The sequence below is a fragment of the Delphinus delphis genome, chromosome 15, assembly GCF_949987515.2.
Source record: "Delphinus delphis chromosome 15, mDelDel1.2, whole genome shotgun sequence".
Lineage (NCBI taxonomy): Eukaryota > Metazoa > Chordata > Mammalia > Artiodactyla > Delphinidae > Delphinus > Delphinus delphis.
The window spans coordinates 61402523-61422654 of NC_082697.1; the positions used below are offsets into that span (position 1 = coordinate 61402523).

The following is a 20132-nucleotide window of genomic DNA, read 5'->3' on the forward strand; positions in this document are numbered from 1 at the left end:
TATTTAAAAAATAAATTTATTTATATATTTATTTTTGGCTGCATTGGGTCTTCATTGCTGCACGCAGGCTTTCTCTAGTTGTGGTGAACGGGGGCTACTCTTCGTGGTGGCTTCTCTTGTTGCAGAGCACAGGCTCTAGGCGCGCGGGCTTCAGTAGTTGTGGTGCGCAGGCTCAGTAGTTGTGGCTCACAGGCTCTAGAGTGCAGTCTTAGTAGTTGTGGCGTACAGGCTTTAGTTGCTCCGCGGCATGTGGGATCTTCCCGGACCAGGGCTTGAACCCGTGTCTCCTGCATTGGCAGGCGGATTCTTAAGTACTGTGCCACCAGGGAAGCCCCATCCTGTGTACTTTAAATCATCTCTAAAGTACTTATAATACCTAATACAAGGCAAATGCTATGTAAATAGTTATAAATATAATGTAAACGCTATGTAAATAGTTGCCAATGAGCAGCAAATACAAGTTTTGCTTTTTGGAACTTTTTGGAATTATTTTCCCCCAAACATTTTTACTCTGTTGTTGGTTGAATCTGCAGATGTGAAACGCACAGATACAGAGGGCCGAATGTACACATCCGGAAATATAGATTTGTGAAATTTTAGCACCCTTTTACTCATTTTACTATTTAGGTTAACTCCTTTCCAGATAACCTCTAACCTGCATAGGTGATGATGGAAAATTGAAGAAATTACAATAAGATTGGGTCTGTACATGTGTAGTGAATATGGATAGGAAGCGAAGATTTTGTTCCCGGGATGGAGCACTGTTGTGGAGCATCCCATAAATATCGATCCCATGTGCAAAAGGATGCTACTGGATTAATTCTACATGAAACAGTCAGATTTAGACAACATCTAGAAGTTGTGTTACGATATGCTTGTGTTAAGTTATACACAAGTCGGGGAGCTTTTCACAAATGGACATTTCTTCTGTTTATTCAGTTCTTCATTCATTCAGCAATCATTTGCTGAGTACCATGTGCCGTTCAGTATTCCAGCTCTGATTATTTGAAAATGAATAGAACACATTTCCACTCCGTGGGTATACCCATGAAAACATGTGAATTCTAGTAAGTTGTAGTACACACTTCTGGTGAGTGTAAGTTAAGTACGGCATTTCTGGAGAACGGTTTAATAATAGTCATCAAATGCCTTTGACAATGTGCATATCCTTTGATTTAGCAATTTCACTTTAAGGAATTCATCCTAAGGAAATAAAGGACATCTACAAAGCTTTAACTGCAAGACTCTCCTCATGGTTTTCTTGATAATCTCAGGAAGTTGGGAATAACCTGATGGTCCTCAAAACGAAGGAGATTGCTTATGTAAATTACTCTGCAGGCAGCAGGAATCCAGTGGAAGCTTTTAAGCATAAGAGTGGCATTGCATGTGTATATGTGTGTGTGTATTTGTATGTGTGTTTTAAAGATAATTTTAGGGGACTTCCCTGGTGGCGCAGTGGATTAAGCTCCATGGTCTCAGTGCACGGGACCCAGGTTCGATCCCTGGTCAGGGAACTAGATCCCACATGCATGCTGCAGCTAAGGAGGCCACGTGCTACAACTAAGGAGCCAGGGAGCCACAACTAAGGAGCCCGCCTGCCTCAACTAAGACCTGGTGCAACCAAATAAATAAATAAATATTTTTTAAAAAGATATTTTTAGAAGCAATGTGGAGAATAGTCTCTAGTAGGGAAAAAACCCAGAAAAGATGTTTTTTTTGCAATAGTCTGGGAAAAAGGTGTTGCAGCATTGAGCTAGAGCAGGGCAGTGGGAATGAAGAGGACAATTGGATTTTGGAGAAATTTCCAAGGTAGAATCAACAGGATTTGTTGACTGACTATGTGTAAAAAGAGTGTGGAATGTTTGAGAGTAAGGTACAGAGGCTAAATCTGAGATTTCTAATTGAGGTGGAGCAGGTTTGGGGGGAAATATAAGGAGTCTGATTTTGGACATGTTCAGGTTGAGGTTATAAATCCCTCTTCCTGGCTGTTGCCATGGTGATTCCTGGAGGAGAAAGGAAAGCTTTGAGAGGGGATGTGGGATTGTGGTTAAGTGTTTGGACTCTGAGACTGGCCGACTGAGACTGAGTGCAGGTGCTGCCACTTACTGGCAAACTACAACCTCTCTGTAGCTACAAACCCTGATCTCACAGGACAGAGATACAGAGTTAAGAAGGGTAAGTCTTGTAAAGTGCTTGGTACCAGTAACCACTCAATAAACATTGAAAAACAGAAAGCACCATAATAGAGTCCCCACATGCCCTGGGGACTTTTTTTCAGACTCCCCCCACCACCACCCTCTTACAGGCATGTAGCATTGACCTCACTCCTAATAACTTCATGCCCCAGCACAGCCAAAACACATGATCCCACTCCTTGAGCACTTTGGGCAGAAGTACCAGCTCCCTGCTCTCCAACGGATGCAGGATTTCAGGTCCGAAGTCTTCGGCATGTTTCCTCAGCTTCTTTTCTCTCTTCTAAACCTCCTTTAAGAGGAATATACAGTGTGCTTTCTGGAACTCTCTTTAACTCTATTTTCTCTTCCAAACCCATTTTCCTCTTTTTATCAATTTCCCCAAGACTGCTGGATGTTTCTAAGAGGAGAGAAGGACGGGGGCTGGAGATGGAGATTGAACAGAAGATGGGTTTAACTAGGAAGAGGTGAAGAATGAGAAGAGGAGAAGATGAAGGGGATAAACACTGGGAACCTTAACTGAAGGGGGTGAGTGATGGAGAAAGAGCTTGTGAAGGAGACGAGAAGGGAGGACTGGAACAGCAGGAGTGGGAACCAAGAGGACAGGAGAGAGCATGTCCTGGAAACTGGGTAGAGAGGGAGTTTGGAGTAGGGTCTGGTCCACAGCGTTATATATTTTTGGAGAGATTAAATAGGATGATGACTGGAAAGAAGCTATTGGATGTGACAAAAAATAGGCCATTACGGATCTTTAGAGCATTTTCAGGAGAATAGAGAGGAAGTGACTTGCCCAAGGTCATACCGCTAGTAAGTGGTGGAGCCAGGATGACAGAGCCCAAGTTTTTTTTATCACTCTGCTCTACAGGTAATATTCTTTACATGCCTACTAACATGTCCCAAGTGTGTCTTGTGTTTATGTGGGTTGGAAACTGATGATATGTTATTTTATTATAGAAATGAAACACTAAAACCCCAGATCTGCTTTATGAAAGTGATGCCTTCTTAAGACATTGATCACTGACTTTACAAATGGAACACACCAAAAAAAACACATAAAATAAAAATAAAAAATAAACAAATGAAACAAACCAACAAAACACCCCAGTTTTGATGAGAGAAGAGAGCTGTACTAATCCCAACTCTGCCTGATGAAAGTGTACGGTTCTGCTTTGGAGTCTGCCTTGCAAGCATAAGTGACAACTTCTTTGCAGAGCAGTTGACATGGGGTAGGCTCCTGGACTGTGCAGGAGGCATGCAACCTGGTCCAGTTTTTGCATTTTCCAGTCCTTTTCTGTGAATCTCTTTCACTGCTTCCTGAAACTCCTCATCTGTGGAACTCCAAGATATCTGCTAACCATCAATTTAGGAACGTGTTAATACTGGATAACACTGATCTCCCTGGAAGAGTCTGTAAAATTAGAAATATTATTATGACAAATGTAATGACTTCATAGAGTTGCATATTCTGGGATTTATGTAAGGATGACCTTGATAACTTGATGACTACAGCACAGCACGGAAGCCAACTTTTAACTTCAAGTATTGGCAGCAGTGATGAAATTAACAGAATAAATGACATTTATTGAATATTTATTCTGTGCTATGTGCTGTACTAAGCATGTTTCATAATTAACCCCATTTTACAGGAAAGGAAACTATTTCTTGGACAGCTTCCATAGTTGGTTTAAGGTAAATAGCTTCCAATCATGGAGTCATGATCTCACTCAAGCATCCTGACTTCCATCTATGGCCCTAACCTCTAGAACTTTTTCTTCTGAATCTTAAAATTAATGTTTCTTCTCATGCAAATCATAGTTTCTGGAATTCCCACGTTCTAGAAGCAACACTTCTTATATTTCTTTGAGACACGGGGAGATTTTTTTTTTCCCTCTGCATTAGGCTTTTCATTGAAACACAGATGAATTCTTTTTCTTTTCCCAGTTTTTTTTTTGAACTTCTGAATTTTATTTTATTTATTTTTTATACAGCAGGTTCTTATTAGTTATCCATTTTATACATATTAGTGTATGTATGTCAGTCCCAATTCATCCCCCGCCCCCCCACTTTCCCCCCTTGGTGTCCATACGTTTGTTCTCTACAGACACACAGATCAATTCTTCTCTGGCTATTCCACTGTTTCTATAATCAGGGTGTGTGACTGACAGGATGTGATTCAGTTGGAATACAAGGTATAATGCCATACTGATTATGGGGGGCATTCCACTTAAATGGCTAGTAACGTCTTTCCCTGAAATATTCAAAGAATGTTTTCCAGGAATCAAAGAGAGACAAGGCTGATAAATGATATGCTTTAATAAAAAATGATCTATTAGGAGAAATTGGGGCCATTAGGGGAGGGACCCATTTTGTGAGAGTAAAAATAGCTTGAACAATATCAGTGCATCTCCACACCCACATTTTCCCCCTTTCTCCATGATTTAAACTGGAATGAAAGACATATCATGGGAATGGGAAATGATCCTTCTGATGTTCTTTCATGAATATGTTTGCATTGCAGTTGAAACTTTTACTATCTCTCCAGATATAGAAGCATCACTGTAGTCCTACTAACATATAGCCTATATACTAGTAGCAAAATGGCTAATTCACTAAAACCCCAGGATAATGCTGGCCAAGGTACATATTAAGTGGGAGACAGAAGGGTTGGCGGGGGTGGGCTGATGGGTGGGGAGGTGTTTGCCTAGCCTAATTTTTCTGAATTGGGCCGTGTAATTGAGCCACTAACTGGGGAATCACTGTCCTGGAATCACTGTCATTGTTTTGGAAATTCCAGTTGCCACAGGACCTCAAGTGACATCCATCAACACACAAGCTGATGGGGGAAGAATGGATCGGGGGTATGGGATTAGCAGATGCAAACGATTACATATGGAATGCATAAACAACAAGGTCTTTATGTTTAGCACAGGAAACTATATTCAATATCCTGTAATAAACCATAATGGAAAAGAATATGAAAAACACACACACACACAAGCTAGAATGGACAGCCACCATCAGGTAATGCCAAACCCCAGGTAGGACCAGGACAGATTTGGATTGTGTGGCCAGACCCCTGGAATTCCCTGCTGGCTGGCTGCACAGGCTGGCCTTAGTCTCCATTAACCTTATGATAATGTGTTGCGATTTAAATGGTTAAATTCCATTCAATTTAATTTTTTTTGTTAATAGCTTTATTGAGATATAATTCATATACTATTCAAATCACCCTTTTAAAGGTACATATTCAAAGATTTTTAGTATATTACTAGAGTTATGCAACCATCATCACAATTTTAGAACATTTTCACCAAAAGGAAACCCTGTAATCTTTAGCAGTCCCTGCCTTCGCCTATTTTCCTCCACCCCCAGCCCTAAGCAACCACTAACCTACTTTCTTCCTCTGTTGATTTGCTATAATGTTTTCTCTGTAGATAAAGAATCTAGACAGTTTATATAAATGGGATCATATAACTTATGGTCTATTGTGACTGGTGTCTTTCACTTAGCATAGCGTTTTCAAGATTTAACTGTGTTGCAACATGTATCAGTACTTCATCCCTCATTATTACCAAGTAACATTCCCCTGTAGGAATATACCACATTTTATTTATTCATTCATCAGTTGATGGACATTTGGGTTGTTTTCACTTTTTTGGCTATTGTGAATAATGCTGCTGTGAGCATTTGTTCAAACAAGTTTTTGTGTGGATGTATCTTTCATTTCTTGTGGGTCTATACCGAGGAGTAGAATTGCTGGGTCATGTGATAACTGTGTTTACCCTTTTGAGAAAATGCCAGACTGTCTTCCAAAGTGGCTGCACCATTGTACATTTCCACCAGTAATGTATGAGGGTTCCAGTTTCTCCACTCAGTGTTGTTGTTGTTGTTGTTTTAATTTATTTATTTTTGGCTGTGTTGGGTCTTCGTTGCTGTGCGCAGGCTTTCTCTAGTTGTGGCGAGCAGGGTCTATTCATCATTGCAGTGTGCGGGCTTCTCATTGCGGTGGCTTCTCTTGTTGCAGAGCATGGGCTCTAGGTACGCGGGCTTCAGTAGTTGCGGCATGTGGGCTTAGTAGCTGTGGCTCACAGGCTCTAGAGCGCTGGCTCAGTAGTTGTGGTGCATGGGCTTAGTTGCTCCGCGGCATGTGGGATCTTCCCGGACCAGGATTTGAATCCGTGTCCCCTGCTCTGGCAGGCGGATTCTTAACCATTGTGCCACCAGGGAAGTCCCTATTACCTTAATTTATGCTCTTATTATTATTTTTCTACTTCACTTAGGTTTTATCTCTTCTTTTCTCTTGTAGTCTTTTCAGTTGAATACAATGATTTTTTTTTAACCAGTTCAACTAGTTTTAAGTTTATAGCTCAGTGGTATTAAATACATTCACATTGTTGTGCATCCATTACCCCCATCCACCCCCAAAACTCTTTTCATCTTGAAATACTGCAAATCTATACCCATTAAACAAAAACTCCGCATTCTTCCTTCCCCTTAGCCCTCAGCAACCACCATTCTACTTTCTGTTCCTGTGATTTTCACTACTCTAGGCACATCACATAAGTGGAATTGTACAGTGTTTGTCTTTTTGTGACTGGTTTATTTCACTTAGCATTATGTCCTCAAGTTTCATCCATGTTGTAGCATATTGCAGAATCCCCTTCCTTTTTAAAGGCTGAATAGTATTCCACTGTATGGAAAGACCACATTTTGCTTACCTATTCATCCTAACCCATTTATTTTTAGACTTACATTTTTAAATGCATGCATTTAAGGCTATGCATTTACTTACATCAAAACTTACAAGTTTTGATATGTGATACTCTCATGACTATCGAGGTCTAAATATTTAAAAGTTTTCATTGTTATCTCCTTTTTCTCTCATGAGCTATTTAGAAGTACTTTCCTGATCATAAATTTTTGAAGCCTCTTGCTGCTGGTTGATAAATCATTTTCTTAAAGCCTTTTCATACCTCCACAAGCTGTGTGGATACTTGCCCCAGATGATGTCTTAAGAATAACAACAAACAACAAATGAACAACACATGTCCTATAGAGCTTCTCCCCCAGCCCAGTACAAAACTACATACCTGTGCAGTCAAGAAGGTCAGTACAATAAAGAGGCTAAGTCTGGATTCAAGTGCTGACCAGACCACTTGGTAAGTGTGGGAATTTGGGCAAATAACTTAATCTTGCTGCACCTCAGTTTCATCTTCTATAAAACAAAGCTAACAAAACAGTATCTGTTTCACAGAGTTATTGGGGAGTGTTTAGCACCTAGCCATCATTCAATAAATAGTACTATTTTAAAAATCAGTCTAGCTGCTGATTTTACCTTGTACTTTTAATGCTGCTGTGCTTTGTTGGTTAAGATAAACCTCTGGGTTTCTGGAAAGTAAAGACCCATGTTCCAAATAGCTTTGTTATACTTGTGTCCAAAATAGTTTCATGTCTCTCTGAAGTTCATGCAAACACATACAGAGTGGACACAGGCACCGGCAGACAAGACTGTCCCATTTTATATTCAAATTCAAATTCAAAATACACACAGATGCAAACGACAGAGATTGTCACAAAAACGCACTCAGCCAAGCCCAGAACCCACAGATCCAGGTCCACACTCACGCTTCTGTAACACTCGCCACAAAGATGGATCCATTGCCCCCAGATAGAGATGCTCTCACAAATCCCACTCAAAACCTAGCAGCACGCTGATGTCACAAGCCCCAGTATGGGCTGCTGCCTTGTTTTTACTTCCTTTGTGATGGTTCTGTTTTAGTTGTTTTGTTGTTCTTCGTAGAGTTATCACCTACCCTCTTTTCTGTCTACCCAGCCCCCAAGCTCCCCGCCCCAAGCCTCCATTGCGCATGCGTCCTCATCCTTTTTTTTTCCTCTCTCTCTCTCCCCCTCCTCCCCCCCCCCCCCAACACTTCTGTACCAGTCGGCTGTCCCCGGCCCTGGCGGCGGAAGAGATGGAGCAACGTCACGAGCGCCCGGCCCCTTAAGACGCTGCTGGCTGGAGCCGCCTCCCTCCCTGCAACCCGCAGCGGGGATGGAGTAAAGGGAGACCCGTCGACCTGCCCGCGGAGATCAGCGATGGAGTTAAAGCAATCTTTGTCCATCCATCTGGAAGCTGAGAAGCCTTTGAGGCGCTATGGGGCGGTGGAGGAGACGGCGTGGAAAGCGGAGGGACTGGGGAGAAGTGAGTATTCGGGCGGGGGGTGGGACAGTTGGGGATCCGTGCGCTGGAGCGGGTGGTCGCGGGAGCGCGGGGTTGGTAGGGAGCGGACCGAGGGAGGCGCCCCCGCAGCGGGGCTTTCAGCGCTGCGGGGATGCGCTGCGCTGCGCTGCGACGCTCTCTCCCTCGAACAAAAGCCTCCGGGTTGGGCTTCACCGGGAGGCTCGGGAATCTCCAGGCAGCTGAGCCGGGAGTCTGGGGTGGACTCGGGAGTCCCGGATCCAAGCTCGCAGCCGGTCTTGGAAAGTAGGGTCTTTCCCGCAGCCGAGGGAGGAGGGTCTTTTCTCCACCGGGATGCACTAGGACGCTGGAGCCTTTGGACCATCCTGGAAAGCGCCCACGTCTCTGGAGAGGGGGGAGTGTCCGCTGGGTTTCTGCTTTTGCTTCTCCCCCGGCGTGAGGTTCAGGGCGCACCTGAAATTCCCAGCGTTTCTTCTCCTGCCTTCTCCAGGGTCGCGAGTGGGAGGGAAAGGATTAGGGGAAGGTTAACCCTGTGCACGCCCTTCTTTCTCTCTTGACTCAAAGTCTCTGGTTTGGGTACAGTCCTAGAAGGCAGTTCTGAAATGGACAGACTGTATTTGCTACTTCTCTCTACGGTATTTTGGGGTCAACAACATTAACAAATAAACTAAGGATTGTTTGTTTTTAATGAATAGGATGCAGTAGTTGAAACTCCTGCTCTCAAAGTATAGAGGCAGCTGCAGGGGTCCCAGCGTCACCAGCCCTCCCTGCAAACCCCGGGCGCTTAGCAGTCCCCTGCCCTTGCACTGCTTGCTTTAGCTCCGTACCTCCATCCGGGCTGGGAAGGGCCGTCTCGCCCTTCACAAGGACCCTCAGCTTCCTGCCTTGGCGCTGAGCTATGTTGGACCGAAGTATTGTGAATATGCTCTTTTCCTGTCTTCACCTGGTAGAAGATTGTGTGTGTGTGTGCTTTCTCCATACCTGTAATTACAAATTAAGAAGATCTTTTTAGAATGGCTCAACTGTACTCTGGTTTTCATGGGTTCAAGTAGAAATCACAGTCAAATGTCTTAGTTCTGCACCTGGAAACCAGAGTGTGTCCAGCCTCTCTCCTTTTCTTTTCTTTCTCCTTTTAAAATATGGGTCCTTCCTCCCGTTTCATCCTTTCAAAACCCTTTGGCTTTGGTACTTTAACATGACATGAGGGCTGAGGGTCTCTGGTCTTCCTGCAAGCTCAAAATAATACCCACAATGGCTGCCTTTTGTTGATAGATTGCCATGTATTAGGTCTTGCCTGTGCTAAGAACTTTAAATGCATCCTCTCATTCAATCCCTGGAACAGCCTCCTTGAGGGGAATATTATGACTTATGACTCCCCTTACATAGATGGAAAAATTGGGGCTTGCTAGGTGAGGTGATTTAAGTGGCAGAGTCAGGATTTGAACTCAGGTTTGTTGGGCCCCTGCACCCCTCTCTGCTTTTAACCTGAAGGTGTATTGCTTTCACATTTTCAGGAAGCTTTCTAAATCTGTTGAGAGTCCCAGAACACATTCAGTGATTTTAAGTATGTGGCAGCCTGTTGGTCTCTGGAGTTCACGGTGGCCTTGGAAGACTACTGGGTCTGTGCAGAATAGAAGCCCTGGGTTTGAATCCTGGCTCTGCCCCCTTGCTGACATGTGACTGAATTTATAACTAGTCACATTTTTTTTAAGCCTCACTCTGCCTCTGTTCTCTGAAAGGGAGATGATAATAATACATACCTTATGGCTTAATTGTGAACATTCAATAAGATGATGTAGGTAGAGCTCAAGGTAAGTGCTGAATATATTGGCTGCTTCCATTATTTTGTTACTACATCTGTAGAAAGAACCTGTTTTTATCCTTTGCAAAGAATTACATAAATCAACACTATGGACTAAAGCTGCAATGTTGGCCAGGTCCCTAGTAATTCTCTTATGTTTTTTTATGTTCTCACCACTTTATTAGGAAAAATTTCAAGCATACAGAAAAATTGCAGTGAAAACCTGATTTATAGCATTTTTGCTCCTGAAATTTTTGTACTTCTAAGTCTTAGGCTGCAAACTGTTAAAAGGTTGGCGGAAAGGCTTTCTTATCCTCTCTCTTCCAAACCAACAAAGATTCTCACTCTTGCTTCCCATTCAGATGCAAGACCACAGTTTCTGATCTGCTTTTGGTGTGGATCCCCAAATCTTTTTTTTTCTTTCATTTTTACCTATTCAAATTCAAAATCTTCTTAAAGCACTGATCCAGAGTTTCACTTTTTTTTTTTTTTCAGAGTTTCACTTTTGAATCTAGACTTTTGATCTCTAGACTCTTGTCTGCAGCCTAACTTTTTTTTTTTTTTAAGTGGACTTTTTTTTCTTTTTGGACTCTCTCTCAACTCCCAGGGGATCTGTGGATCCATCCCATAACATCTGGGGCCTCCACTTATTTATTAATGAAGTGTGAAAATTAGTACTATTGATTCTGTGGCATAATAATTGTCAAGCCAATGTCGCTATGCAGGAAATGCTGGAGAAAAAGAGAGGCCCATTAAAAAGAAGACACTCTCTGTTTAACTTTTACACATATTTAAATATTTTATGTTAAACACTGAGTAGGTGTTACTTAAAAAGACTTGAAAAGGGGAAAAAGATTGCAAAACTGGTCATTTTCAGTTAAGGTTGTATTAACCATTCTCTTTAATGTTAGCTAGAGTTTCTAGGTAGAAGATATAAATAGTATAGTAGCTAAGAATGAGAGTTTTGAAATCAGGTGACATGGATCCAAACCAGCTCTAACACCTTGTTGCTTTGTCACCCTGGGAAAATTGCTGAACCGTTCTGTAAGTTAGCTGTCTCATCTATAAAATGGGGATATGTTGGTTTGAACCCTTGGGAACTTGCCAGCTGAAATCTGAAACTGGTCCCGTACTCAGAGGGCAAGAAGAGGCCAAAGAAAGAGACAGCCACTCCAGATTGGTAGGTGGCAGGTTTAGCAACAAGGGAACTTACATATGAGGCTTGTCTTGGGCGCCACAAGATCTCTGCACCGGCCCGCCAGAATCTCAACAGTTTACATAGAGGCCTTAATGGGGTTCAGTGGTGTATCCCATCCTGATGGTCTCAACAACATCCTACTCTCTCAAAGCCGCATCCTTGAACTGGCTCCTAGTGCAAGAAGAATGGGTGGAATATACATTTCAAGGACGGGAGGGGTGAGGAGCCTCCGATGACCCCAGTCCTGCTCAAGAGTCAGCTGGCAGTTCCATCCTCTCAGTGACATCTTCCAACAGGATAGTAAGGACCACTTCAGGCTGTTGGGAGGATTAAATGAGATAATGTATATAATGCATTTAGCACAGTGCTTGACATACAGTAAGCGCTCAATCCATGCTGAATGGTTGTCACAATAGGGCAGGGGTCCCCAACCCCGGGCCATGGACCGGTATCAGCCTGTGGCCTGTTAGGAACCAGGCCATACAGCAGGAGGTGAGCAGCGGGCAGGTGAGCGAAGCATCATCGGTATTTACAGACTCTCCCTATCATTGCACTACCGCCTGAGCTCCGCCTCCTGTCAGGTCAGCTGCGGCATTAGATTCTCATAGGAGCTCGAACCCTACCGTGAACTGCGCATGCGAGGGATCTAGGTTGCGCGCTCCTTATGAGAATCTAATGCCTGATGATCTGAGGTGGAGCTGAGGTGGTGATGCCAGCGCTGGGGAGCGGCTGCAAATACAGATTATCATTAGCAGAGAGGTTTGCCTGCACAGAGACCATAACAAATCAATTGCTTGCAGACTCATATCAAAACCTTATCAGTGAGTGGCAAGTGAAAACAAGCTCAGGGCTCCCACTGATTCTGTATTATGGTGAGTTGTATAATTATTTCATTATATATTACAATGTAATAATAATAGAAGTAAAGTGCACAGTAAATGTAATGCCCATGAATCATCCTGAAACCGTCCCCCCACCCCCGGTCCGTGGAAAAATTGTCTTCCACGAAACCGGTCCCTGGTGCCAAAAAAGGTTGGGGACCACAGCAATAGGACATAAGAGGATGGTGCCCAATAGCATTGGAGGAGATTATTCCAGCCTGCCAGTTTTTCCTTGCGTGCATTTCTTTGTAAGTTCCAGGTAATGATTGTGTAGATACCACCTTTTTCCTTATGGGAAGGTGTAGGAAACGGCTTTTGCACCCTTGGAAACCACTTAGTATTTTCTCCTTTGAGAAAGAGTCTAAGGAATTGATCCCATCCACTTATTCTTTTTTTTTTTTTAAATACATTTATTTATTTATTTTTGGCTGCGTTGGGTCTTCATTGCTGTGCATGGGCTTTCTCTAGTTGCGGTGATCAGGGGGGCTACTCTTTGTTGTGGTGCACGGGCTTCTCATTGCGGTGGCTTCTCCTTGCGGAGCACGGGCTCTAGGCATGCGGGCTTCAGTAGTTGTGGCACACGGGCTTCAGTAGTTGTGGCTCGCGGGCTCAGTTGCTCCGTGTCATGTGGGATCTTCCCGGCCCAGGGCTCGAACCCGTGTCCCCTGCATTGGCAGGTGGATTCTTAACCACTGCGCCACCAGGAAAGCCCTCCCATCCACTTCTGACAACATTTTTCCACTAGAAGTGAGTAGGTTTTTTGTTTTTTTTTACTCAGTTGGAAAATGCATAGTGACATTTCAGTGTGGTTAGATATATAAAAGTATTGCTTTCAACCAACTGTAATTAATTAGGGGAGACACAAAGACAAGGTGCCTTTTGACAAAGCACAGAGCTTTTTAAAAGCACAGTTGTCGGTGGTCATGGCCGTTTCTTGAAAGATTTGAGTGTGCCTTAAAGGATGATCAAGATTTTGGACAGGGGAGGTGGGGGATGGTGGCACAGCGGGTAGGAGATGCCAGGAGAGATAACAGCATTGGCAAAAGCGTAGAGGTGGAAATAAATGTGCTTATGAGTAGGAGATTGGAATAAAGTGGAAAGCTCAAACGATAATCTTTCTATAAGCCCAGGAGAGATGACAATTATTTAAAAATCCAAGGGTGTGTGCCGACTGGCAAACAGATCATTAAACTGGCCAATGTTTCAGGTTTAATAAACAGTGTGGAGACTGAAAAATATGAATTGCCGGCAATGTATATTATAGATACTTGGGAAAGAATTTGTGTTACTTTCATCTATTTGATTAAATATGCTAATTTTATTATTTCAGTTTTGTTTTAGTCTTATTTCTCTTTTCTTATTACAGAAGTAGTACATGCACTTTATAAAGAATTCAAACTCATCTGAAATATAAAAATAAAAAGTGAAAAATTACCATAATCTGCTCCCCCTTCCCCATTTATTCATTCAATAAATAGGTATTAACTGCTTTATAAGTGCCAGGCAGTGTTCTAGGGGCTCAGACACAGTGTGGGGCAAGACAGGCAAGGTTCCTGCCTGCATGGAGCTTCTATTCAAGGGGAAAGCAGGAAGTGGGCTGGGAGTGAAGGTGACAGACAATACATAAGCAAATAAATAATGTCGTTCAGATGATGATGTGTTATATGGGAATTAATAGGGGAGGGATATTTCCCGTCCAGTGGTCAGGAAATGCTTTCCTAAGGAGGTGACACTTTGCCATGTAAATGTCAAGGATCCAAGAAGCAAATGCAAAGGGCCTTGGTATGTTAGAGGAAGAGACAGAAGGCCAGGGTGGCTGGAACCGGGAGGGTCAGGGTAGAGAGAGGAGATAAATCAGCAAGGAGCCAGACTGGGTAGGACCTTGTAGGTTGTGATTAAAAAAAAGAAAGTACAGATTTTATTCTTGTTGTAGAAGCTGCTGCTGATTGTCTAGCTTAACTAACATGAGCTGGTTTTTGTTTTTAAAAGGTCACATCGGCTACTAGATGAAGAATCAGACCATGGGGCAAGTGGTGATCGATGTAATCACTGTTCGCTGTAGTCTCAGGGTCCTTCCTAATCAATCCCATTTTGGATAAGTGGTAGGAATTTCCTTAGTGTGAAAGGAGTGACAAGGGTAAAGGCAACATGGACCACCTTTTGGGAGACTGAGCATCGGGTTAATGTTTAGGAGGTGTGCTAGTCTCTGCAGTCTCCCTGGAGAGGCAGCTGACTGTGTAACTTTATTGCAGGAACCATAATAGCAGGAAGGCAAAGATGATGAATATGATATTATCTTGTATGTCCTTTGAACAAAACCAATTATTTACATAGCTCTGTTTATTCGGTATTCTAAGTTTCATTTTTGCAAGCGTTTCCTTCTTGTATGTCCATTGAAGGAAAAATCAGTTATGCCTATTCTTGGTCTTGGATTAATTATTAAACACTTATTAATAATAATAGTAGTTAGTGAGCCTTAGCTATGAACTGGAGCTTATTAAATTCTAACAACTCTATTAGGTCAGCAGATAATTATGCCCCTTTCATAGATGGGGAAACTGAGGCTTAAGGAGGTTAAGAAAGCTGAAGGCCACGAAGCTAGTGAATGGTAGAGCTGGAGCCTGATTCTAGCTCTCTTTGACTCTAGATATTCCTAGTCAGTGTCTTTTATTCGTGGCACCGCGCTAGATGTTGCAGAGATTAGAGATGAAATAAGACACAGCCCCTACTCTGAGGAAGCTTACAGATTTGAGGAAGGGGAGCACAAATGTGAAGAACATCATGATATATATTATAAACCGGTATAAACAGTATGAAATAGATGCTAAATGAAGGTACAAGTGGGAAACGAGCAGAAGAAGAGATTGGCTCTTCCTGGGGGCTCCAGCATGACAGTAGGAGGAGTGTTTGCACTGGACCTGAAGGCTGAGCAGGGTTTCAGTGGGTGAAGAGAGGGGAGAAGGGCATTTCAGGTGAGCTGCCAGCCTCAGGCAAGGAGGTGGAGATCCCAAAGGCCATGCACCACTTTTTTTTTTTTTTTTCTGTTTCTTTCCCCTTGGAAAGAAACCTTGGGGTCTGTTTCACTCATGTGAATCACCTGTTACCTGGATGATCCTGAGGGCTGGAGACAAGCACAGGTGGAGGCTTTTTATGTGTAGCGCTTCAGAACATCACTCACAAAGCTCCCCCAAGGATGTTTACCATACAATCCACTCATTCCCTAACTATTCACTTACCCGATGGGCTTGAGCCCCTACTATGCGTTAGCTAATGAAGAAGACCCAGACTTCACCATTAAGGAGTTCTCTGGCTGGCTGTGTTCCAATCCTCCCTCTGCTGCTTCCCAACACTGTGATCTTGGACAAGTTGCCTAACTTCCCTGGACCCCACTCTCTTCATCTGTGAAATGGGAATGTACTTAATACCATGGAACTGTACACTTAGAAATGGTTAAGATGGGAATTCCCTGGCGGTCCAGTGGTTAGGACTCAGTGCTCTCATTGCCAGGCGCCCAGGTTCGATCCCTATTCAGGGAACTAAGATCCCACAAGCCGTGTGGCACACCCAAAAAATAAAAAATAAATAAATACAGGTATAATTTATATAATATAATAACAAATATATTGTAGGTCCAAGTGGTCACACCGAGGGATGGTCCTGGGGTCTGGAAGAGAAAAGGACTCTTGAAGTAGGCTGAAAAGGTGAACAACATTTCATCACTGAATGAGGGGAACAGCATTCCAGGCAGAGGGAATGGCACACGTGCACATTTTACCCAGGAACTACAGCTGGATCAGTCATGCTTGCTAGGCTCTTAAAAAGTGAGGGAGACAAGACGGGCAGGAGGTGAGTGCATTTTGGAGTCCAGATAAGTTTGTAGGAGGCTAGACAGGAGAAGGCTCAGCTCCACATTTCCTGCAGGGTCCACGTGGGGTGACCAAGGACTAGACTGCTAGAATTAAGTTTGGGGATTTTTGTTTGTTTGAATGAGTCAGAGTCTGACTTACTGATAGTTATTTTTTAGTTAAAATGCCTTGACATTAAAGGAGCAAAACTAGTGATTTTAAGAGAAGTAGAAGAGAATGATGGTAAGAAATATCATACACTGAACACTTACTATGTGCCTGCTCCAAGCACGTGTTTACGTGCATGCTCTAATTTACTCCTTCCAACACACCCTATGATGTGAGGTGCAATGGAGCCATTTATTGCTCTATTTTACAGATGAGGAAACTGAGACTCAAAGAGATTAAGCAACTTGCCCGATGCCAGTCTGCTAGTAAGTGGCAGAGCTGGAACTTGAACCCAGCACGGGTGACTTCATCCTACTGCCTTTCTTATTTCCTGGGATTAGTAAAACCGCTCTTAATACAGATACAGATAAGGTCGGTTAGACACTTCTCTGGGTTTCTTAGTACTGATTCTGTTCTCTGGCTCATTAATTTCCTTTTCCATTACAAACGCATCCCTTGTAAACTTGAGGACTACGTCTCACTGCTTCAGAGTGCCTTCAGGGTAAAACTGCGGTGGGAGCTTAAAGACATTTACAGAAATGCAGCAGAAGAATTTTCCTGTTTTGAAAACTTGTAGCTTCCCAGAGAGAGGCCTCCCTGGGGGTGACCAAGAAAGATTTCATGGACAGTCTAGTGTTTGAGAGTGGGAATTCTGCCTGCATTTGAATCATGACTTTAACACTTATTAGCTCTGTGACCTTGGGTTAGTTACTTAACCTCTCTGAATTTCATCTTCTCAGCTATACATAGCTTTTTTTTTTTGGTGGGGGGGGGGCCCGCACTGTGCAGCATACAGGATCTTTGTTCCCCAGCCAGGGATTGAACCTGCATTGGGAGCGTAGAGTCTTAACAACTGGACCGCCAGGGAAGTCCCTCGTCTTCTCATCTATAAAATGGAGATAGTAAGAAGACCTGCCTCATAGGGTAATGAGGAAGATTCAGTGAGATAATGTGGAAAGCCCTTGCAGAGAATGTGGAAAGCCACAGTCTCCCTAAATGATGGTGATGGTGTTGATGATGATGATACTGACAGAACAGGATATAAAGTGGACCTTAACTGGGTAGTATTTAAACAATTGGAAAGAAGGAAAAGAGGAAAGTTAAAGTGGGCGGTCTGGCCTCAGGAAAAGTGTGGAGGTGATGATGTGTAAGGAGATTGTTGGAGGCATGCATGAACTTGGCTGCACTGGTGGATTGGGGAAGTCCAGGGTTGATTGATCAGGGCCCCTAGACTTGAGCAGATTAAAAATGACAGGCTGCATGGAGCCACTGCAGGACAAGGGGCAGAGGTAAAGAAAGTAGCATCTTAGGAAGACTTGTCTGGCAGTGGTTGCAGACGGGATGGAAGGGCAGGGACTCCGGGGCGGTGGAGGACCAACCAGGCGTGTTTTGGAATCATCTGATCGTGAGTTCACAGGGACTGGCGTCTAAAGCAGTGGCAGTGGGTTGGGAGGAAGGGACTAACCAGGCAGACATCTGGAAGGGAAAAAGCATTGGTGGTTGATTACGGAGAGGAAAGAAAGAGGGTCTTCTAAACATAGGCAATGTGACAGGTGGGAAATAACTGTTGTTAGCCTGAGGCCTTCGGAATTTAAATACATCAGCACCAGTGCTGCTTATTCGCACTTTCAGTAGGTTTTAAAGAGGTGCATGGATTATGGGTGTCGGCAGAAGTAACAGTAATGGCCTCTTACCTTTATAGCACTTTCCAGTTTATACTTTTCCTGTGTTTTCTAATTTACTCTTTACAAAAAAGGGCAAAGGGCAGAAGTCATCATGGCCCTTTGTAAGTGGGGACACAGGTTAAGGACTCACCCCAGGGAAGGGGTGCAGCCAGTATGGACTGAGCAAGGACACAACAGCCCAGGCTGTTTGCACTAGACTAGGGTTTCCAGGGACATATTTATTTGGATAAATCACGAACAACAACTGCATTACAAGATGGTGACAAGTATGTCTAGATTTCATAAAATGCAAATTGGAAAATAACTATAAGGCATGACACTAATTAATCAGTTTATTTAAAATTCCCAAACAGGTAAGTCATTCATTCATGTATTTGTCCATTCATCCATTCATTTCCTCATCCATTGAATACATATTTAATGATAGCCTCTTATATGCCAGATATTATGCTAAGCTCTTTAGAATACAGTAGCCCTTTGAGTAGGACATCTATAGTCCCTGCCTTCAGGTGACTTAAGGTCTTTTGGAAAAAATAGAACTACTATATGATCCAGCAATCTCACTTCTGGGAATATATCTGAAGGAAATGGAAACAGGGTATCAAAGAGCCCTCTACACCCCCATGCTCACTGCAGCATTATTCACAATAGCCAAGACATGGAAACAACCTAAGTGTCCATCAGCCGATGAATGGATAAAAAAGATGTGCTGTATATATACAATGGAATATCATTCAGCCATGAGAAAGAAGGAAATCCTGCCATTTGTGACAAAATGGATGGAACTTGAAGGCATTTTGCTAAGTGACATAAGTTAGAAAGACAAATAGTGCACGATATCACACATGTGGAATCTAAAAAAAAAAAATCAGTCTCATAGAAACAGTAGAAAAGTGGTTGCTAGGGGCTGGGGGAGGGGGGAAATGGGAAGAGGTTGGTAAAAGGGTACCTACCAGCTTTCAGGTATAAGATGAAGGAGGTCTGATAAGAACTTGCTGTATAGCACAGGGAACTCTACTCAATACTCTGTAATGGCCTATATGGGAAAAGTATCTTAAAAGAAAAAAAAAAAAGAGTGGATCTATGTATATGTTTAACTGATTCACTTTTCTGTACCCCTGAAACAAACACAACATTGTAAATCAACTATACTCCAATAAACTTTTTTTTAAAAAGATGAGGTCTGAGGATCTAGTATAAAACATGATGACTATAGTTGATAATACTGAATTATATCATTGAAATTTGCAAAGAGAGTAGAACTTAAATGTCCTCACCAAAAAAATAAACAAATATATAAACGTGTGGTGATAAATGTTTTAGCTAACTACATGGTGAGAATCTTTTCACAATGTTTACCTATATCAAATCACCACAATGTACACTTTATTTTTTTTAACATCTTTATTGGAGTATAATTGCTTTACAATGGTGTGTTAGTTTCTGCTTTATAACAAAGTGAATCAGTTATACATATACATATGTTCCCATATCTCTTCCCTCTTGCATCTTCCTCCCTCCCACCCTCCCTATCCCACCCCTCTAGGTGGTCACAAAGCACCGAGCTGATCTCCCTGTGCTATGAGGCTGCTTCCCACTAGATATCTGCCCTACGTTTGGTAGTGTATATATGTCCATGCCTAACTCTGGCTTTGTCACAGCTTACCCTTCCCCCTCCCCATATCCTCAAGTCCATTCCCTAGTAGGTCTGTGTCTTTATTCCTGTCTTACCCCTAGGTTCTTCATGACATTTTTTCCCCTTAAATTCCATATATATGTGTTAGCATACGGTATTTGTCTTTCTCTTTCTGACTTACTTCACTCTATATGACAGACTCTAGGTCTATCCATCTCAATACAAATAGCTCAATTTCGTTTCTTTTTATGGCTAAGTAATATTCCATTGTATATATGTGCCACATCTTCTTTACCCATTCATCCGAACATGGGCACTTAGGTTGTTTCCATCTCCGGGCTATTGTAAATAGAGCTGCAATGAACATTTTGGTACATGACTCTTTTTGAATTATGGTTTTCTCAGGGTATATGCCCAGTAGTGGGATTGCTGGGTCATATGGTAGTTCTATTTGTAGGTTTTTAAGGAACCTCCATACTGTTCTCCACAGTGGCTCTATCAATTTACATTCCCACCAACAGTGCAAG

At 42.7% G+C, this 20132-nt stretch overlaps 2 protein-coding genes across 3 annotated transcripts in view; both read left to right on the plus strand.

Moving 5' to 3' along the window:
* The window catches only part of MPV17L (MPV17 mitochondrial inner membrane protein like), a 35073-nt gene extending 26806 nt beyond the window's left edge, over nt 1-8267 (plus strand). The window contains exon 4 of one of the 2 annotated variants that reach the window (XM_060031791.1): nt 8134-8267. In XM_060031791.1, the coding sequence (XP_059887774.1) occupies nt 8134-8253 (120 nt within the window). In that variant the 3' untranslated portion in view covers nt 8254-8267. The remainder of the gene's footprint in view (nt 1-8133) is intronic. The other variant, XM_060031792.1, reaches the window with a different exon arrangement.
* The window catches only part of BMERB1 (bMERB domain containing 1), a 119434-nt gene continuing 107446 nt past the window's right edge, over nt 8145-20132 (plus strand). The window contains exon 1 of the mRNA XM_060031789.1: nt 8145-8394. Coding sequence (XP_059887772.1) covers nt 8289-8394 — 106 coding nt within the window. The 5' untranslated portion in view covers nt 8145-8288. The remainder of the gene's footprint in view (nt 8395-20132) is intronic.